The following is a 21,969-nucleotide window of genomic DNA, read 5'->3' as shown; positions in this document are numbered from 1 at the left end:
CTTTGGACTCTGTGTCATTACTATACTTAACAGTGTCCAGGCGCTTGCATCTATCCTCTGTACTCTTGTTAGCACGCTGTTTACGCTTATGTGCGGCATCGGCGTCTTTTTGCTCTGCATTATTAGTATACTTTATATCAGACCTAATCTTACGTGCGCCATCAGCAGCTTTGGGCTCTGTGTCATTAGTATCCTTACTATTAGAGCTCATGTTGGCTAAGCTAAACAGCTTTAAGCGTGGTGGTGGCAAACAACAGGTTAATAAGAGGCAGTGTCAGGTAGTAGGAAAATAGCCAGTTAATAATAGGCAATAGTTCTTTGCAGGAATACAGATATTAATAAATAGGCAGTTTATATTGCAGAGAAATTGCTGGGCAATAATGGACAATGTCCTTATGTGGCAAATAATAGAGCAATATACCCAGTGTGGCAAAGAAGAGGTTAATAAACGGCAGTCTCTCAGTATAACAGTCAGTGAATAATAGGCAGTATATGGAGAAAACACCAAACAAAAGTTCAAAATTGGTGTGAAAATGTCACTGAACCACTTCACAACTAAATATATATAGTTTTGGTAAATGGTATTATCATTTTTTTGACGAAATTCGGCAGGAGCTTGAAGAGCGACGTCACTGGGACCGCTTCCACGCAGTAGAAACTTGCTGTGAGGTAAAAATTCAAAAATCACACCAAAATGGCGGGCGGAGTGTGTCACAGTACGGCACATTTCTGATTGGTCGCTCGCGGCAGGCGGCAACCAATCAGAAAAGTGCCGCGCACCACGAAGGCATATATCTTTGTCCACCCTGAGCGGGTGTAGGATGCTGGTGACGTCACTTATCTCCGGACATTATCTCTGGACAAAGCCACGGAAGTTGGCACAAATTGCCGGAAGTAGTATTCTAGGCAATTATATATTAGATTGTCCTGTCACCAGCCATGTGTACGATTATCGGCCGAAAGCCTCTCTGGAACCAATAATCACCCCATGTAAAGGTATCTTTATAAGTTAAGGATTCAGAATACTATGACTTTTATCATATCCTGAACAGTCAAGTTTTTTATGAACCGTTAAGGTTTTCTGGTTGAAGTAAAAAAAACTCTGAGTGTTTACAGTTTGAAACCATAAAATGTTGAAAAATTATGTCATTCTTGAGTATATCACTCAATGGTGCTCATAAACGTGTCAAATTTGATCTATAATATACTTTAATATACGTTACTTTAATCTTTAATATACTTAAGAACAGGGCCCCAGACATCACACAGGGGGTCTGAAACACCGCACAGTGGTCCAAAATATCGCTATGCTCTGCCTGGGGCCCCATATGCTGCCTGGGGCCCCTGTGCTCTGCCTGGGGCCCCATATGCTGCCTGGGGCCCCTGTGCTCTGCCTGGGGCCCCTGTGCTCTGCCTGGGGCCCCATGTTCTGCCTGGGGCCCCTGTGCTCTGCCTGGGGCCACTGTGCTCTGCCTGGGGCCCCATATGCTGCCTGGGGCCCCTGTGCTCTGCCTGGGGCCCCATAGGCTGCCTGGGGCCCCTGTGCTCTACCTGGGACCACTGTGCTCTGCCTGGGGCCCCATATGCTGCCTGGGGCCCCTGTGCTCTGCCTGGGGCCACTGTGCTCTGCCTGGGGCCCCATATGCTGCCTGGGGCCCCTGTGCTCTGCCTGGGGCCCCATATGCTGCCTGGGGCCCCTGTGCTCTGCCTGGGGCCCCTGTGCTCTGCCTGGGGCTCTGCCTGGGGCCACTGTGCTCTGCCTGGGGCCCCATAGGCTGCCTGGGGCCCCTGTGCTCTGCCTGGGACCACTGTGCTCTGCCTGGGGCCCCATATGCTGCCTGGGGCCCCTGTGCTCTGCCTGGGGCCCCTGTGCTCTGCCTGGGGCCCCATGTTCTGCCTGGCGCCCCTGTGCTCTGCCTGGGGCAAATGTGCTCTGCCTGGGGCCCCATATGCTGCCTGGGGCCCCTGTGCTCTGCCTGGGGCCCCATATGCTGCCTGGGGCCCCTGTGCTCTGCCTGGGGCCCCATGTTCTGCCTGGGGCCACTGTGCTCTGCCTGGGGCCCCATAAGCTGCCTGGGGCCCCTGTGCTCTGCCTGGAGCCACTGTGCTCTGCCTGGGGCCCCATATGCTGCCTGGGGCCCCTGTGCTCTGCCTGGGGCCCCTGTGCTCTGCCTGGGGCCCCATGTTCTGCCTGGGGCCCCTGTGCTCTGCCTGGGGCCACTGTGCTCTGCCTGGGGCCCCATATGCTGCCTGGGGCCCCTGTGCTCTGCCTGGGGCCCCTGTGCTCTGCCTGGGGCCCCATGTTCTGCCTGGGGCCACTGTGCTCTGCCTGGGGCCCCATAGGCTGCCTGGGGCCCCTGTGCTCTGCCTGGGACCACTGTGCTCTGCCTGGGGCCCCATATGCTGCCTGGGGCCCCTGTGCTCTGCCTGGGGCCACTGTGCTCTGCCTGGGGCCCCATATGCTGCCTGGGGCCCCTGTGCTCTGCCTGGGGCCCCATATGCTGCCTGGGGCCCCTGTGCTCTGCCTGGGACCACTGTGCTCTGCCTGGGACCACTGTGCTCTTCCTGGGGCCCCATATGCTGCCTGGGGCCCCTGTGCTCTGCCTGGGGCCACTGTGCTCTGCCTGGGGCCCCATATGCTGCCTGGGGCCCCTGTGCTCTGCCTGGGGCCCCATATGCTGCCTGGGGCCCCTGTGCTCTGCCTGGGGCCCCTGTGCTCTGCCTGGGGCCCCATGTTTAGCCTGGGGCCCCTGTGCTCTGCCTGGGGCCCCATATGCTGCCTGGGGCCCCTGTGCTCTGCCTGGGGCCCCTGTGCTCTGCCTGGGGCCCCATGTTCTGCCTGGGGCCACTGTGCTCTGCCTGGGGCCCCATAGGCTGCCTGGGGCCCCTGTGCTCTGCCTGGGACCACTGTGCTCTGCCTGGGGCCCCATATGCTGCCTGGGGCCCCTGTGCTCTGCCTGGGGCCACTGTGCTCTGCCTGGGGCCCCATATGCTGCCTGGGGCCCCTGTGCTCTGCCTGGGGCCCCATATGCTGCCTGGGGCCCCTGTGCTCTGCCTGGGACCACTGTGCTCTGCCTGGGACCACTGTGCTCTTCCTGGGGCCCCATATGCTGCCTGGGGCCCCTGTGCTCTGCCTGGGGCCACTGTGCTCTGCCTGGGGCCCCATATGCTGCCTGGGGCCCCTGTGCTCTGCCTGGGGCCCCATATGCTGCCTGGGGCCCCTGTGCTCTGCCTGGGGCCCCTGTGCTCTGCCTGGGGCCCCATGTTTAGCCTGGGGCCCCTGTGCTCTGCCTGGGGCCACTGTGCTCTGCCTGGGGCCCCATATGCTGCCTGGGGCCCCTGTGCTCTGCCTGGGGCCCCATATGCTGCCTGGGGCCACTGTGCTCTGCCTGGGGCCCCATAGGCTGCCTGGGGCCCCTGTGCTCTGCCTGGGACCACTGTGCTCTGCCTGGGGCCCCATATGCTGCCTGGGGCCCCTGTGCTCTGCCTGTGGCCACTGTGCTCTGCCTGGGGCCCCATATGCTGCCTGGGGCCCCTGTGCTCTGCGTGGGACCACTGTGCTCTGCCTGGGGCCCCATATGCTGCCTGGGGCCCCTGTGCTCTTCCTGGGGCCACTGTGCTCTGCCTGGGGCCCCATATGCTGCCTGGGGCCCCTGTGCTCTGCCTGGGGCCCCATATGCTGCCTGGGGCCCCTGTGCTCTGCCTGGGGCCCCAGTGCTCTGCCTGGGGCCCCATGTTCTGCCTGGGGCCCCTGTGCTCTGCCTGGGGCCACTGTGCTCTGCCTGGGGCCCCATATGCTGCCTGGGGCCCCTGTGCTCTGCCTGGGGCCCCATATGCTGCCTGGGGCCCCTGTGCTCTGCCTGGGGCCCCATAGGCTGCCTGGGGCCCCTGTGCTCTACCTGGGACCACTGTGCTCTGCCTGGGGCCCCATATGCTGCCTGGGGCCCCTGTGCTCTGCCTGGGCCACTGTGCTCTGCCTGGGGCCCCATATGCTGCCTAGGGCCCCTGTGCTCAGCCTGGGTGTAGGACACTGGTGACGTCACTTATCTCCGGACATTAGCTCCGGACATTAGCTCCGGACATTAGCTCCGGACATTAGCTCCGGACATTAGCTCCGGACAAAGCCACGGAAGTTGGCACAAATTGCAGGAAGTAGTATTCTAGGCAATTATATATTAGATTTATTTAATAAAATCTCTGGAAATAAGATGAGCACATAAGCTATTGTCCTCTGGCGTTAGCGTCTCTTCTTCAAATCTATGGCCTTATGAAGCATCTCTGCTTCCAGTTGGATTCTACTACACTGATAAGGGAAATGTCACAGTGAAAGACTTTACTTTATTAACGGTGAATGCGGACCCCATGTACATTAGAAAACTGATGGCCGTGTGTTCCTGTGCTCTCTATGCCAGACTTCTGTAGCAGCAGCTTACCTTCAGGGAGAAAAAAACGAGTGGCTGGTGAAATTCAACAGGTTGAGTCCTTCTCTACCCTGACACCCTGCCATTCAAGAGTTGGGAAGCTGCTATATGCTAAGACTGTCAGACAATCCCACCAATAGCCTAATGTATATGGAGGCCGAAAGGCAATCGCATTCTCGAAATAACACCACCTAGCAGAAAACAGATACATGTGACATGGTGTATGTGCAGCGCCCCAGAGTCCTGGTCGTTGCAGTACTGTGGCTCCGCCACTATGGGGAGCCATGGTGCGTCCGATGGCACTGAAGGAGTTCATCTGATCAGGTATCACAGACACCAATACATTTCACAGCCGGGCCTCCGGGGGGAGCTAAGGGTGCTATTCATTAGGCCACTCCCCACCATAGTGGGTAAACTGGGGGTCAGGCAGGAAGTTAGATCAGAAAGCTGACTGGATTGGACGAAGCAACACCTAGTGGCAGAGGGTGTTGTGGAGGAAGAGACAGTAGGGTCTCTGTCAGGGGTGGGATCCTGACAGAGGCTTGGCATTGAAAAGAACGTAACGGGTCCGCGCCAGCTCCGGGAAGCGGCGGGACCCAAGAAAGGACTAGAAGCGAGATAGATTGTGCTGAGTGAGAAACGAGATCAAGCAATAGGAGAATACCAGTAGGGGTCGTGCTGTAAGACCGGAGCAACATCCTACTGAGGCGCACTACCGGCGGCCGGAACGCCGAGGGAGTATTTCATTAGACAGCTTCAAGCAATACTCTAAACAGCGGCAGGACAGTCAGTCTCAGGCGGGCTGTCTCACCTAAATCACCTATGAAGTCTTGGGAGGCAATTGCGGGAGAGGGGCGTCTCTAGGGTCCCGGAAGAACTCCAGGCCTACCCGACAAACGGGTGCCGTTCTAACTGTAACATCAGGAAGGGACGGAGGATTAGCAGAAGATCAGTTAATCGAGTTGTGAGGGAACACGAGAAACAGACACAACGGTTGTGGGGTACTTTCCGTAAGCATAGCAGGGAAGGACTACAACACATAGCGCTAAGAAGGAAGGCACCGATTTCCACCTGTGAAGTGAACTCTGGAGGTGCCATTGGACCGGCCGGACTTGCGCAGCCTGGTGAACCGTATTCTGGACTGAGGACTCAGAGATCTCCAGTAAAGAGGTAAAGAGACTGCAACCTGGTGTCCTCATTATTTACCGCGACCTGCACCCCACAACTGCACCACCAACATCCACACCTATCATTCACTGTGCGCCCCACGGCAGGGTCACGGGCCGGGGCCTAGCCGCCGTGTCAACCCCAGAAGCAGAGACCCGTAGGCCCGGTACCGGGTACCCCTCGGCCCTGTGGCGGTGGGGGCGCTACATATGCTCTTATTATTCTTGTGTCATTTATAAACCCCTGCATCAGTAGTCATCACACAGCGTGTAACTTTTACCTAGAGAGTCTCTTTAAGAGATCGCTTATCTGCCTTCTTATGGGAAATCATAAATAACTACAAGTAATAAGACACTTGTCAAAGCCAGCTGTTCTGCAGCGACAAACTCAGCTTGACTACATCTTTGCATGTTATCAAGGAAAGTACTACGTTTCTCGTTCTCATAATTTGATAGATAACAACCTATTTGCTTTTTCCCATTACTGACAGTTTTTTTCTGAGGGCTATTGTGTTTGATTAGTGTCTGTAGAAAAATGAAGCTACTGTCTTGGATAGTAAATAATGTATTCTTTGTGTCTCCAAAAGCTGAAGTGTTCTTTCCTTTCATTTAATTTCTTAGGGAATTATGAGCTGAAAAGTGCCAGGGTGTATTTTACCTAGCTGTCATATATAAATAAATTCATTAGTTAAAAGCTGTAATTTCACCGAACAGCAGCGAGGCATGAACTTTTATGATTTAAAAAAAGATTGTATTATTGGACTTTTTTTTTTGCATTTCAAACTAGAATGCAATTCAAGAAAAACTTAATGTAATACCGATCCTGGATCGGTACTGGAGGTTTGCCATATTGTGACATTTTTTGTAGATTGAAAACCCTTGCGGCATCGGGTTCAGCATGAAGGTTGCATTATTAATAGTTTAGGATTTTTTGTATATAGAACCCCAAGGTTACAAACGAAGCATCTTTGTAAAAGCTGAATGATTAATTTACTTTGATAATTCATTTAATTTATTCATTTATTATTTATTTACTACTACTTTATTCTATTCATTACTACCATGTGTCACAAAACAAGTCCCTCAAATTGCACCAAAACCACATGGTGAAATGCTTACCCGTAACTAGACTTTGAGGTGGCAAGAAGGCTGCGCATAAGATATCATCATGGTGCTGTACTCCTCCTTTCCATTGTGAAGGCTGAACAAGGTATTGGGTTAAACTGTTCATTCGGAATACTGTAATTATCCTTAAAGAGAATAAATATATACTGTATATTAATAAATATATATTTAAAGCTCAAGGAGGGCGTTGACACATTTCGCAAAATATAATTAATATTGCAGGTTATGAGTACTAGATTCTGTGATGGGACGTTCATCCAGGGAACTAGTCTGATTACCGTATGCGTAGTTGAGAATTAATTTTTCCCTAATTTTTCCCCTAATATTGTCTTTCTTTGGATCAACATATTAATCCATTGGGTGAACTCGTTGGACTTGCATCAACCTTCTACCTATTTACAGGTCCTTCTCAAAAAATTAGCATATAGTGTTAAATTTCATTATTTACCATAATGTAATGATTACAATTAAACTTTCATATATTATAGATTAATTATCCACCAACTGAAATTTGTCAGGTCTTTTATTGTTTTAATACTGATGATTTTGGCATACAACTCCTGATAACCCAAAAAACCTGTCTCAATAAATTAGCATATTTCACCCGTCCAATCAAATAAAAGTGTTTTTTAATAACAAACAAAAAAACCATCAAATAATAATGTTCAGTTATGCACTCAATACTTGGTCGGGAATCCTTTGGCAGAAATGACTGCTTCAATGCGGCGTGGCATGGAGGCAATCAGCCTGCGACACTGCTGAGATGTTATGGAGGCCCAGGATGCTTCAATAGCGGCCTTAAGCTCAACCAGAGTGTTGGGTCTTGCGTCTCTCAACTTTCTCTTCACAATATCCCACAGATTCTCTATGGGGTTCAGGTCAGGAGAGTTGGCAGGCCAATTGAGCACAGTAATACCATGGTCAGTAAACCATTTACCAGTGGTTTTGGCACTGTGAGCAGGTGCCAGGTCGTGCTGAAAAATGAAATCTTCATCTCCATAAAGCATTTCAGCCGATGGAAGCATGAAGTGCTCCAAAATCTCCTGATAGCTAGCTGCATTGACCCTGCCCTTGATGAAACACAGTGGACCAACACCAGCAGCTGACATGGCACCCCACACCATCACTGACTGTGGGTACTTGACACTGGACTTCAGGCATTTTGGCATTTCCTTCTCCCCATAGTCCATGAGCCAAGAACCAAATTTGACGATATCGGTACCAAGCGGAGTGACTAATTCTCTTTGGTATTTTTAGGTAGATGCATGTCTGTAGTTTATTTTTTGATATGATAGCCCTTACATATACGTAGCTTATTAACCCCTTCAGCCCTAGGCCTATTTGTACCCAAGTGCCTAAGCCAATCTGACCTGTGCCACTTCATGGGCTAATAACTTTGGAACGCTTTCACCTATCCAAGCCATTCTGAGATTGTTTTCTCGTGACATATTGTACTTCACGTCAGTGCTAAATGGGAGTCAATATATTTTACCTTTCTATATAAAAAAATGCTAAATATTCGGAAATTTTGGAAAAATCGGCAATTTTTTAACTTTGAAATTCTCTGCTTTTTACAAAAATACTGATACCCCCCATAATAGTTATTAATTTACACTCCCCACATGTTTACTTCATATTGGCATCATTTTGAAAATGAAACCTTATTGTTTTACGACGTAATAGGGCTTATAGTTTTATGCGCAATTTTTCACATTTACAGCAAAACCCACTTTTCAAAGGACCAAGTCACTTCTGAAGTCACTTTAAGGGGCTTACATAACAGAAACCACCCATAAATTACCCCATTTTGCAAACTACACCCCTCAAGCTGTTCAAAACTCATTTTTAAAAACTGTTAACCCTTTAGGTGTTCCACAGGAATTTTAGCATGAGCCAAGAACCAAATATGACGATATCGGTACCACCCGGAGTGACTAGATGTAGTATTTGTAACAAAATTTAATCCAAGTTATGTAAATACACACTGAACATGTCATGTGCATATATATATATATATATATATATATATATATATATATATATATATATATATATATATATATATATATATATATGTTACTCCATAATATCTTCAACATCGGACTCTGAATCTGACTGTTGTTCTACTGGCTCGTCTTCAGTACCCTTGTTCTGGCATGTCTGTAATCTGCACATGTCTGTGCACTTCAGGCCATTGCTGAGGCAAGTACACTGAGGAAGTTCACATGACCGCACACACTTGCAGGACAGTAGCTGTATAATAGCTTCTGGTGCTGGTGCCCCTTGCATCCACTTGACAACAAGCTTTCCGTCGTTATCTATCATCCAACCGCAGTCTGTTGGGTTTGCAACCCATGGCTGGCTCTGCAGACTTCTCCTCCAGATCGCAGCCTGGTAGTTTGCACGCAGTGCATGCATGAAAAGGCAGTCCTGGCAAGGAGGGAGTTGACTTGACTCTACCACTCCACGTCTGGCACAGAACAGCTGATAACGGAGCCTGTTTACCTCAGTTGTTTGGGTAGTTGGCAGGTACATGTGGCAGGTGATTTCCTGTAACTTCTCAAAAAGTTCGGTAGACACTTCCCATGAACGACCAACTTCCTGAAAGGCATCCTGGTATGTCTTGTTCATCTTCAACTGCTTGAGTGTCGTCATCTTCCCACGGCCAGCGAATGCACTGACGGTGTCACAGCCTGTAAATGCATGCATACCAATCAATGAATCACATACGCTGCCTCCCAATGTTCGGCTCAGAGTGGTGATATCCAGGAATCTTGTCCGGTTCTGTGTACCGCATTTCTGGAACAGGTGGGATGGGATTTTGTGGCACATGCCCAGACACAGGACCATGACATCAGTATCCTCCGAAGTGATGATGACCGACTTGTAACCAGATTCTGCTGCATGAAGAGCATGGAGAAGGAGGCGTGTGTCTGCTTCTTCTTGATTTGACTTAAGGTCAGCAGCCTCTTCCCACTGTTCTTTGGTGATCTTAAAGCAGAGCTGCTCACATGTGACATACAGCTCCTTCTCCTCAAGCTTCTCCCTGTGGTGTTTCGCCTTCCATTCTTCTACCAGAAACTTTATGAGACTTGCCTTGTTGGAGGAACTACTTAGAAGCTTTTTCCACTGCTGGATGTTGTGCCCATGTTGAATGTTCTTGAAATGGATCCCTGTGCCTTCATATCTGTTGACTCTTTCTGTATCTTTGATGGATGTCTCCTTGTAGACGTCAAAGACAATATCAATGCGCTTGCTCTTAGCACCCTCATGGATAGCGCGACTCATTGCTGTGCCTGCTAGCTGGCCAAATGTTGCATTGTTTCCCTTCAGTTTCTGAACCAGGCTCATCCCATCAATGATGGTTGCAGAGGGCTCGGGGATCACTTCTGCAGGACGAGCATTCCTCTCCAACTCCCTTGCGAGGGCAGCCTTGTTGGTCTTGCGGATAGACCCATCACCATTGGCAAGTGCCCATGGCAATGGACCCAGGGGATGAGTCAAAACATCACTCATTTGTAGCTTTCTGTTCTCAGCTACAAGTATCATCTGGCCAAATAGGTTTCTGTCAGCCTTCAAAATTACCTCCTTGCCAAGACCTTGTCTGCGTGTCTTCATTTGGATGTTAGAGAACGTTTTAAGTTTGTTCTTCGTCATCATGTCATGAAACAATGTAGTTGGCTTATCGGTACCCAAACGCTCATCCTTGAATGTTTGATATGCATCCTCTCCTATACTGTATGCCCCTTGAAGGTCTTTGGCTACATCTGGTGGTGCTACAGTCGCTGTTGACAAACTGATAAGTTCACCATTATGCTCTTTGTTGAAGGGGTTCACCCAACCTGTCTCCAGCAGTTGAACGAAAGATTGGACATCGGCTTCATCTCTTCTAATCCTAGACACCTGTAGGTCTGAATGGCTGAAGTCAGTATATTGTTGGCCTACCAGGGCCCTCAGCTGCCTCAAGTACATACTGCGGTACTCTGATGTCAGGTAGAACCTGGAAACAGCTCCAACTTTGAGGCTGAAGCCTTTTGTGCCCCCTGGTGTCTGGGTGTCTTTGTTGATTGTCTCTTCAATGGTCTGGTCCACAGGAATTCGTCCAAAAGGATTCTTGCTACCGATCTGGACCGAAAAGCCACCTTGCATGAAGTATTCATGGACCTCTGGGTGTTCTATGGGCAGCCGAGACATTGTGGCATAGTAATAGGTTAGGTATCGGGCATAGTTGACCTTGTCATAGGCAAAACACCATGGTATCATCTGTCGGATTGCTCCTAGGTGAAGCATCCAGTTGCCTTCTCTTGAAGCTCGAACCAGGGCCAGCATGGTCTCGACCATGTCCAAGTATGACATCCAGAATGCTGAGAGTTGTTCATTTCTGAGAGTCTCAAGATAAACTTGAAAGAGCTTCAGGGTAAGTGTGCAAGATTCATTATCCAAGAGCTTTTCGAAGGATCCCTGCGACACACTGATGCGAAAGTTTGTGATGTTCTTCAGTGTTTCATCCAGATGGTGAAGGTCCCTTGCATGGTTTTCTTCTAGCCATGGAAGGAAGTTTTTCCATGCAAGCCTCATAAGTGCTTCATAGACCAGCTTGTGTAGTCTCACTGCTCTGTTGTACCTCCGGCCGTCCATCACTCCAGACACTGATCCTTCAGCGATTACACCGGATTCAACACACAGATCTCTAAGGCCTGCATCCTGAAATAGGTGTCAGCCTCTACAGAGGGAGATAGGAGCTCTGCAGAGAAGACCGGAGAGTCCTGTTCAGCACAGAACGTGTATGTGTCAGTGTGTGTGCGTGTGTTGGGGCACCTCAGGGTGTCTTCAAATGTGACATAGCCCCCTAGATTTCTTCCAGTAAAATTTGCACTCCAAAAGTCATTTGGCGCTCCTTCCCTTCCGAGGCCTGCCGTTCCCCAATACTGCAGTGTACGACAACATATCGGGTGTTGTTGTGTTCGGGAGAGATTGGTGAACAAATAGTGGGGTGCATTTTTTGCTGGTACACCTCTTAAAAATAAAAAAATGAGCCTAAAATGACACCTTCATGTAAAAAATGCACTTTTTCCATTTTCTCAACCAAGTGTTTCCAACTACTGTGAAACACTGGTTGGGTCAAAGTGGTCACTATACCCCCTAAAAGATTCCTTGGGGGTGTAGTTTCCAAAATAGGGTCACTTTTTGGGGTTTCCACTGTGGGGGTACCTCAGGCAGCCTTCAAATGTGACATGGCCCCCTAGATTTCTTCCAGTGAATCCGCCACCCAAAAACCACATAGCGCTCCTTCCGTGTTGAGCTGTGCTGTGTGCCCATACTTTAGTTTACGAGTACATGTGGGGTGTTTCTATAAACTGCAGAATTAGGGTAACCAAGTTTGGGTTTGCCGTTAACCCTTGCTAGGTTGCAGGTAAAATTGGATTACAATGTAATATCTGGAAAAAAAATGAAATTTTGAAATTTCGCCTTCATTCTGCTAAAATTCCTGTGGAACACCTAAAGGGTTAACAGTTTTTAAAAATGAGTTTTGAACAGCTTGAGGGGTGTAGTTTGCAAAATGGGGTAATTTATGGGTGGTTTCTGTTATGTAAGCCCCTTAAAGTGACTTCAGAAGTGACTTGGTCCTTTGAAAAGTGGGTTTTGCTGTAAATGTGAAAAATTGCGCATAAAACTATAAGCCCTATTACGTCGTAAAACAATAAGGTTTCATTTTCAAAATGATGCCAATATGAAGTAAACATGTGGGGAGTGTAAATTAATAACTATTATGGGGGGTATCAGTATTTTTGTAAAAAGCAGAGAATTTCAAAGTTAAAAAATTGCCGATTTTTCCAAAATTTCCGAATATTTAGCATTTTTTTATATAGAAAGGTAAAATATATTGACTCCCATTTAGCACTGACGTGAAGTACAATATGTCACGAGAAAACAATCTCAGAATGGCTTGGATAGGTGAAAGCGTTCCAAAGTTATTAGCCCATGAAGTGGCACAGGTCAGATTGGCTTAGGCACTTGGGTACAAATAGGCCTAGGGCTGAAGGGGTTAATAAGCTACGTATATGTAAGGGCTATCATATCAAAAAATAAACTACAGACATGCATCTACCTAAAAATACCAAAGAAAATTAGTCACTCCGGGTGGTACCGATATCTGGCCCGGCTCATGGACTACCAGTCTTCCTCCAGACTCTGGTACCTTGATTTCCGAATGACATGCAAAATTTGCTTTCATCAGAAAAAAGTACTTGGGACCACTTAGCAACAGTCCAGTGCTGCTTCTCTGTAGCCCAGGTCAGGCGCTTCTGCCGCTGTTTATGGTTCAAAAGTGGCTTTACCTGGGGAATGCGGCACCTGTAGCCCATTTCCTGCACACGCCTGTGCACGGTGGCTCTGGATGTTTCCACACCAGACTCAGTCCACTGCTTCCTCAGGTTTCCCAAGGTCTGGAATCGGTCCTTCTCCACAATCTTCCTCAGGGTCCGGTCACCTCTTCTCGTTGTACAGCGTTTTCTGCCACATTGTTTCCTTCCAACAGACTTACCATTGAGGTGCCTTGATACAGCACTCTGGGAACAGCCTATTTGTTGAGAAATTTCTTTCTGGGTCTTACCCTCTTGCTTGAGGGTGTCAATGATGGCCTTCTTGACATCTGTCAGGTCGCTAGTCTTACCCATGATGGGGGTTTTGAGTAATGAACCAGGCAGGGAGTTTTTAAAAGCCTCAGGTATCTTTTGCATGTGTTTAGAGTTAATTAGTTGATTCAGAAGATTAGGGTAATAGGTCATTTAGAGAACCTTTTCTTGATATGCTAATTTATTGAGACAGGTTTTTTGGGTTATCAGGAGTTGTATGCCAAAATCATCAGTATTAAAACAATAAAAGACCTGACAAATTTCAGTTGGTGGATAATGAATCTATAATATATGAAAGTTTAATTGTAATCATTACATTATGGTAAATAATGAAATTTAACACTATATGCTAATTTTTTGAGAAGGACCTGTATATGTGTGTAAAAAAAGAGATTTAACTGACTATGAAAAGTAAATTTTTTTTTTATAAATCTTACAGAGGGATGCAGCACACTTGAAAATGGTAAGATATTGGGGGTGATCTCAGAACAATCAAAAGTTTTACTTCAAGTAGTCAACAGGGCTGTGTACAAATCTGTTGAGAAAAAACACACATTAACCAAGAAAGGTTTTAGAAGAATCAGACGTGAAGCAACCAGGAGCCGATTATCCTCCAGTGCTGTCGTATTCCAGAACTGTAACCTCTGTGGGGTCCCCAAAGGAACAAGGTGTTCAGTGCTCAGAGACATGGCCAAGGTAAGAAAGGCTTAAACCCGATAACCACTGAAAAATACATGTAAGATGAAACATCAGGAATGGACCAAGAAATATCTGGAGACAGATTTTTCAAAGGTTTTATGGACTGATGAGATGATAGTGACTCTTGACGGACCACATGGATGGGCACGTGGCTGGATCAGTAACAAGCACAGACCTCCACCTCAACTCAGACACCAGTGAGGTGGAGGTGGGGCACTGCTATGGGGTGGAATTCTTAAAGATGAGTTAGCTGGTACTTTTTGGGTTAAAAACTCCCAAATCTACTGACAGATTTTAGAAGACACTTTCTTCAAGCATTGATATAGGAAAAAGTGTCTGCATCAGTCAAGAAAACCATGATTTTTATGCAGGACAATGCTCCATTGCATACATCAAAGACTCCACTGCTTAACTAGCTAGTAAAGGCTTTAAAGATGAAGAATATTAACATGGCCATTTCCTCACCTGACCTAAACCCTACTGAGAGCTTGTGGGTAGAGATGAAAGAACCCGAACTTGAAAGTTTGGGATTTGTATCAAATATTTAGTGTCTGAGGCTAAACGCTGAACACGGACTTCCAGTGCAAAGTTCAAAGTTCCATGAGGAAAGGGGGAAGAGAGAGAAAGAGAGAGATAAAGAAAAATAGAAAGAGAGAGAATTTTTTCCAGCTGCAAAGTTCAAGTCCCCATACATTTTAATGGGGTTCGGATTCTGGTTCACATCCGCTTAAAGTTCTGGTAACCAAACTGAACTTTGGACTAAACTTCGGGTTGGGTACCGGCTTCACTAAGAGCAACTTAATAATAATATAATCTTTATTTATATAACTCCAACATATTCCACAGCGCTTTACAGTTTAACAGTTTCAAACGCAAGTCATAAGTAACAATGTTAACAATACAATAATTAAAGCACAATAAGACGACCCCGCTCGTGAAAGCAAACAATCTACAATGAGGTGGGGAAGATGCAAAGTACAGGAGCTTATTTACAACGATGTATTTACAATGATGGTCCAGCCATCTTCAAGGGGTGGGGGATAGATGGAGATAGTGAATGGGCTACACACGGACCCTTACACATAAAATGACTTTTATTGGGTAACGTGATAGGCCACTCTGAAAAAATATGTTTGAGGGCATGCCTAAAACTAGGCAAATTGTGAATGGTCCTAATTTCTTGGGGTAGAGCCTTCCAGAGGGTTGGTGCAGCGCAGGAGAAGTCTTGGAGATGGGAGTGGAAGGTACGGATTAGTGCAGAGGTTAGTCAAAAGTTATTTGCAGAGCGGAGCTGTCAGCTGGGCCGATAGACAGTGGAGGGAGGAGATGTAAGGGGGTGCTGCACTGTGAAGAACTTTGTGGGTGAGAACAAGTCCTTTGAATTGGATCCTATAATGAATGGGCAGCCAGTGTAACGACTGGCGAAGAGCGGCTGCATCTGAATACCGATTTGCCAGGTAGATGACTCTGGCTGCTACATTAAGGATAGACTGGAGAGGTGATAGTCGAGTGAGGGGGAGGCCAATTAATAGAGCATTACAGTAGTCCATGCGGGAGTGTATCAGGGCAATAGTGAGCATTTTTGTGGTTTCCCTGGTGAGAAAAGGGTGGATTCTGGAGAAGTTCTTTAGGTGCAAGCGGCACGAGCGGGCAATAGATTGCATATGGGAAGTGAAGGAGTGATTGGTGTCAAATCTAACACCCAGGCGGCGCGCCTGCTACCAGGGTGTTATTATGGTGCCGCCCACGGAGAGGGAAATGTCAGAATTAGGGAGGTTAGTAGACGGTGGGAGCAGAAGAAGTTCAGTTTTGGAGAGGTTGAGTTTCAGAGAGAGGGCGGACATGATGTCGGAGACTGCGGACAGGCAGTTACTGGTGTTCTCTAGTACAGCGGGAGTAAGGTCAGGGGATGATGTGTATAGTTGTTTGTCATCAGCATGAAGATGGCACTGAAAGTCAAATCTGCTGATGATCTGTCCAATTGGGGCCGTGCAGAGAGAGAAGAGAAGTGGGCCAAGAACTGAGCCCTGAGGTACCTCAACAGTGAAGGGAAGAGGGGACGAAGTGGAGCCAACGAATGATACACTGAAGGAGCGGTAAGAAAGATAGGAAGAGAACCATGAGAGAGCAGTGTCCTTAATGCCTAGTGACTGGAGCCTAGAGAGTAGGAGATGGTGGTAACAGTGTCAAAAGCTGCAGAGAGGTCTAGAAGAATGAGCAGAGAGTGGTCACCATTACACTTTGCCATCGGAAGGTCATTGGTCACTTTGATGAGTGCAGTTTCTGTCGAGTGTAGGGGGCGGAAGCCGGACTGTGAAAGGTCTGGGAGGGAGTGCATGGAGAGGTAACGGGTAAGGCGGGAGTAGACCAGGCGCTCCAAGAGTTTAGAGAAGAAGGGGAGGTTGGAGACTGGTCTGTAGTTATTTGTGCAGGATGGATCGAGGGAGGGTTTCTTTAGTAATGGAGTAATGATAGAGTGTTTGAAGGAGGATGGGAAGATGCCCGAGGAGAGGGAGAGATTAAAGATTGTAGTTAGGTGAGTTGTGACGACTGGTGAGAGCGACTGGAGGAGGTGTGAGGGAATGGGGTCAGTTGTGCATGTAGTAGGATGAGAAGAAGAGAGGAGCCTGGGGACTTCTTCTGTGATGGGATCAAATGTGGAAAGTGAGCCAGGGGAAATGCAGGGAGGGATGGGAGTCACAGCACATAGTGGCTGGGAGTGGATTTCCTGTCAGATATTATCTATTTTCTCTATAAAGTGGGAGGCCAGGTTATCAGCACAAATGTCTGTGATAGGGGCTTGTGCTTTTTGCCTGAGGAGGGAGTGAAAGGTGTCAAAATGTGTAGGTCTGTTTGGCGAGGTGACGGGCAGAGTTATAGGTTCTTAACATAAATTTGAAGTGGATGAAGTTTTCCTCCATAAGCGTTCAGCACTTCTAGTATGCAAATTGCCTCTTCAGAGCAAAAGAGGACTTAAACTCTATAGCGCCACCTGTTGGAAGTAGCGATCCTACATGTCACAATCAACCCTTTAACGAGTTGTGCAATATGACTTAGGATAAAAGCCAAATCAGTATCTCAATTCGCAGGCACGGTGTTTCCGGCTGTTGGCCCTCGTCAGTGCGAAGCATGAGAATTAATTTGGCTAAATGATAGGCTCTGGACTGGGGTCTAAGGGGCAACGTTTCTCCTTATGGAGAGTGACATACCAGTTCTGGCTTGTCAAGGTAAGGAGGTTTATTCGCCGTGCAATGCTCCTCTGGGAAATATAGTATGCAACACTTCTAGAGCATCGCTGGAGAAGCCGAATTTGCGATGTGAGCCAGGGCTGTTTTACTCTGTGCTTGGAAATTCTGATGGTGAGGGGCGCTACTTGGTCCAGGGTGCTTCTAAGAGTGTCATTGTACTGGTGTACAGCCAGATCAGGACAGGAAAAAGATGAAATTGGGGACAGTGATGAGTGTAAGGAGTCTGAAAGTGTATGAGAGTTAATGGCGTGTAGATTTTCTGAATGTGTGGTAGGTAGGAGTGTGCTGGGGTGGACGAGGGATTGTGAGCGCGAAGGTGAGAATATTGTGGTCAGAGAGGGGAAGCAGTGAGTTATCTAGGTCGGAGATTGAGCAGAGCTGGGCGAAGACCAGGTCAAGGGTGTTACCATCTTTGTGTATTTCAGAGGTTGAGAGCTGTGAGAGGCCGAGAGAAGCGGTTAGTGATAGAAGCTGGGATGCAGATGTGGAAGTGGAGCTGTTTATGGGGATGTTGAAGTCTCCCAGGATAAGGGTTGGGAGTTCTGAGGACATAAAGTGCGGCAGCCAGGCTGAGAAGTGGTGAAGGAACTGGGTGGCTGAGCCTGGGGGACGATATATGACCGCTACTCTGAGGGAGAAGGGACGGAAGAGCCTGATGGTGTGGACCTCAAAAAAAGGGAATGAGAGTGATGGAACTGGGGGGAAGACCTGGAAGGTGCATTGTGGGGACAGGAGTATGCCAACTCTACCCCAGGTCTGTTTGTGGGTCTCGGGGAATGGGAGAATTGTAGGCCACCATGGGAAATGACAGCAGGGGAGACAGTCAGAATCCTGAATCCAGGTTTCAGTGAGGGCCAACAGATTCAGAGAGTTGTTCAGAAAGTAAGGGTATGTGCACACGTCCGGAATGCATGCAGAATTTTCCTGAGATAAACCTGAGGTTTTCCACAGGAATTCTGCATGCGTTTTATTCGCATTTTTTGCCCGTTTTTTTGCACGGATTTGACGCTTTTTTGGTGGATTTTATGCGTTTTTTTCCTGACACTCCAAAACAATGGGAAATCCGCAAAAAATCCACAAAAATAACACTGGTCAACAGCATTTTTGGTGCCAAAGATATTTCATCGAATTTAGGGTATTTTTGGGGTGCTGATTCTGAATATGTCATCAGTAGTGTTGAGCATTCCGATACCGCAAGTATCGGGTATCGGCCGATATTTGCTGTATCGGAATTCCGATACCGAGATCCGATATTTTTGTGGTATCGGGTATCGGTATCGAAACAACATTAATGTGTAAAATAAAGAATTAAAATAAAAAATATTGCTATACTCACCTCTCCGACGCAGCCTGGACCTCACCGAGGGAACCGGCAGCGTTGTTTGCTTAAAATTCGCGCGTTTCCTTCCTTACGTGAAGTCCCGGCTTGTGATTGGTCGCGTGCCGCCCATGTGGCCGCGACGCGACCAATCACAGCAAGCCGTGACGTAATTTCAGGTCCTTCAGGATTTTAAAATTACGTTCCGGCTTTGTGATTGGTCGCGTCGCGGTCACATGGGCGACGCGACCAATCACAAGCCGTGACGTCACGGGAGGCTGGACACGCGCGCATTTTAAAATGCGTGCTTGTCCTGCCTCCCGTGACGTCACGGCTTGTGATTGGTCGCGTCGCCCATGTGACCGCGACGCGACCAATCATAAAGCCGGAACGTAATTTTAAAATCCTGAAGGACCTGAAATTATGTCACGGCTTGCTGTGATTGGTCGCGTCGCGGCCACATGGGCGGCACGCGACCAATCACAAGCCGGGACTTCACGTAAGGAAGGAAACGCGCGAATTTTAAGCAAACAACGCTGACGGTTCCCTCGGTAAGCTCCAGGCTGCGTCGGAGAGGTGAGTATAGCAATATTTTTTATTTTTATTCTTTCTTTTACACATTAATATGGATCCCAGGACCTGAAGGAGAGTTTCCTCTCCTTCAGACCCTGGGAACCATCAGGAATACCGTCCGATACTTGAGTCCCATTGACTTGTATTGGTATCGGGTATCGGTATCGGATTGGATCCGATACTTTGCCGGTATCGTCCGATACTTTCCGATACCGATACTTTCAAGTATCGGACGGTATCGCTCAACACTAGTCATCAGTTTTGCCAGATTGGCTCAAGTTTTTGAGATTTTTGGTATCTTATTTATAGCACTTGTTGGTAAATGCGACGCATCATCTCATTAATTTCTTTGGATTAGTACTTGAACTGAGCAGTTCTCAATATAGTTTTGTGTTAATTAGTGTTCTAAAAGTTTGTTCATAGCTTGATTTTTGCACTAACTTTATGTTGTTGTCTGTTTTCCAGTGAAAAGCATGAACTCATCAAGAAGAAGTTGTCTTAACGATCCAGACTCATTCTGTTACATTTGTGGTGAATACACACTGCCAAAACATAGAAGAAACATAACAGACTTCGTAAAAAAAGTGTATTTTGCCTATTTTGGGGTTATGCTTGGGGACCAAGACAAGTTTTGGGCACCACACATAGTGTGCAAAGCATGTATCGAATTATTACGAAAATGGAGCAAAGGACAAAGAAAAAGCTTCAAATTTGGTGTTCCAATGGTGTGGAGAGAGCCAAAAAATCATCATGATGACTGTTATTTCTGTGCAGTGCAAGTGCAAGGCTTCAATAAGCATAAGAAACGAAAATGGGAGTAACATGGAATCTGCAAGAAGGCCTGTCCCTCATTGTGAAGATGTGCCTGTACCTGTGTTTACCATAAATAACAGTCATCATGATGATTTTTTGGCTCTCTCCACACCATTGGAACACCAAATTTGAAGCTTTCTCTTTGTCCTTTGCTCCATTTTCGTAATAATTCGATACATGCTTTGCACACTATGTGTGGTGCCCAAAACTTGTCTTGGTCCCCAAGCATAACCCCAAAATAGGCAAAATACACTTTTTTTACGAAGTCTGTTATGTTTCTTCTATGTTTTGGCAGTGTGTATTCACCACAAATGTAACAGAATGAGTCTGGATCGTTAAGACAACTTCTTCTTGATGAGTTCATGCTTTTCACTGGAAAACAGACAACAACATAAAGTTAGTGCAAAAATCAAGCTATGAACAAACTTTTAGAACACTAATTAACACAAAACTATATTGAGAACTGCTCAGTTCAAGTACTAATCCAAAGAAATTAATGAGATGATGCGTCGCATTTACCAACAAGTGCTATAAATAAGATACCAAAAATCTCAAAAACTTGAGCCAATCTGGCAAAACTGATAGCATATTCAGAATCAGCACCCCAAAAATACCCCAAATTCATTAAAATAATTTGGACACCAGAAAAAAATTTTTTTTTTGTTGACCTGTGTAATGAACATGATGCTTCTTTTTCCGCAATGCATTTTTTTGCTTAAAAAACGCATCATGTGCACAAAAATTGCGGAAAGCATTCTAAATGATAGGATGCATATCTATGCGTTTTTTATGCTTTTTCAAAGCGTTTTTATTGTGAAAAAACGCGCAAAAAACGCGAAAATTCCTGAACGTGTGCACATACCCTAATTGTGCAGAAAAGGAAGTTTGTTATTATTATTAATAATAATAATAATAATAATAATAATTTTATTTATATAGCGCCAACATATTCCGCAGCGCTTTACAAATTATAGAGGAGACTTGTACAGACAATAGACATTACAGCATAACAGAAATCACAGTTCAAAATAGATACCAGGAGGAATGAGGGCCCTGCTCGCAAGCTTACAAACTATGAGGAAGGGGAGACACGAGCGGTGGATGGTAACAATTGCTTTAGTTATTTGGACCAGCCATAGTGTAAGGCTCGGGTGTTCATGTAAAGCTGCATGAACCAGTTAACTGCCTAAGTATGTAACAGTACAGACACAGAGGGCTATTAACTGCATAAAGTGTATGAGAACATGATACGAGGAACCTGATTATGGTTTTTTTTTTTTTTTTTATGATAAGCCACACATTGATCGTTAGGTTAATGCGTTGAGGCGGTAGGCCAATCTGAACAAATGAGTTTTTAGGGCACGCTTAAAACTGTGGGGATTGGGGATTAATCGTATTAACCTAGGTAATGCATTCCAAAGAATCGGCGCAGCACGTGTAAAGTCTTGGAGACGGGAGTGGGAGGTTCTGATTATTGAGGATGCTAGCCTGAGGTCATTAGCGGAGCGGAGGGCATGGGTAGGGTGGTAGACTGAGACCAGAGAGGAGATGTAGGGTGGTGCTGAGCCATGGAGTGCTTTGTGGATGAGGGTAGTAGTTTTATACTGGATTCTGGAGTGGATGGGTAGCCAGTGTAATGACTGGCACAAGGTAGAGGCATCGGTGTAATGGTTGGTGAGGAATATGATCCTGGCTGCAGCATTCAGGACAGATTGGAGCGGGGAGAGTTTGGTAAGAGGGAGGCCGATTAGTAGAGAGTTACAATAGTCCAGACGGGAATGAATAAGTGAAACGGTAAGAGTTTTTGCAGAGTCGAAAGTAAGAAAAGGGCGAATTCTAGAAATGTTTTTGAGATGCAGATAAGAAGAGCGAGCCAGTGATCAGATGTGGGGGGTGAATGAAAGCTCGAAATCAAGGATGACCCCAAGGCAGCGGGCATGTTGCTTTGGAGTAATGGTGGAACCGCACACG

The 21,969-nt window shown here is 46.9% G+C and overlaps 1 protein-coding gene across 1 annotated transcript in view; it reads right to left on the bottom strand.

Moving 5' to 3' along the window:
• The window catches only part of WDR49 (WD repeat domain 49), a 314,656-nt gene that overhangs the window by 96,650 nt on the left and 196,037 nt on the right, over positions 1-21,969 (bottom strand). The window contains exon 10 of the mRNA XM_077290613.1: positions 6,707-6,837. Within this exon, the coding sequence (XP_077146728.1) occupies positions 6,707-6,837 (131 nt within the window). The remainder of the gene's footprint in view (positions 1-6,706; positions 6,838-21,969) is intronic.

This window comes from Ranitomeya variabilis, chromosome 2, assembly GCF_051348905.1.
Source record: "Ranitomeya variabilis isolate aRanVar5 chromosome 2, aRanVar5.hap1, whole genome shotgun sequence".
NCBI classification, from domain to species: Eukaryota; Metazoa; Chordata; class Amphibia; order Anura; family Dendrobatidae; genus Ranitomeya; species Ranitomeya variabilis.
The sequence above is the reverse complement of the archived record's forward strand: the minus strand, read 5'-3'. Positions and strand labels throughout refer to the sequence as shown.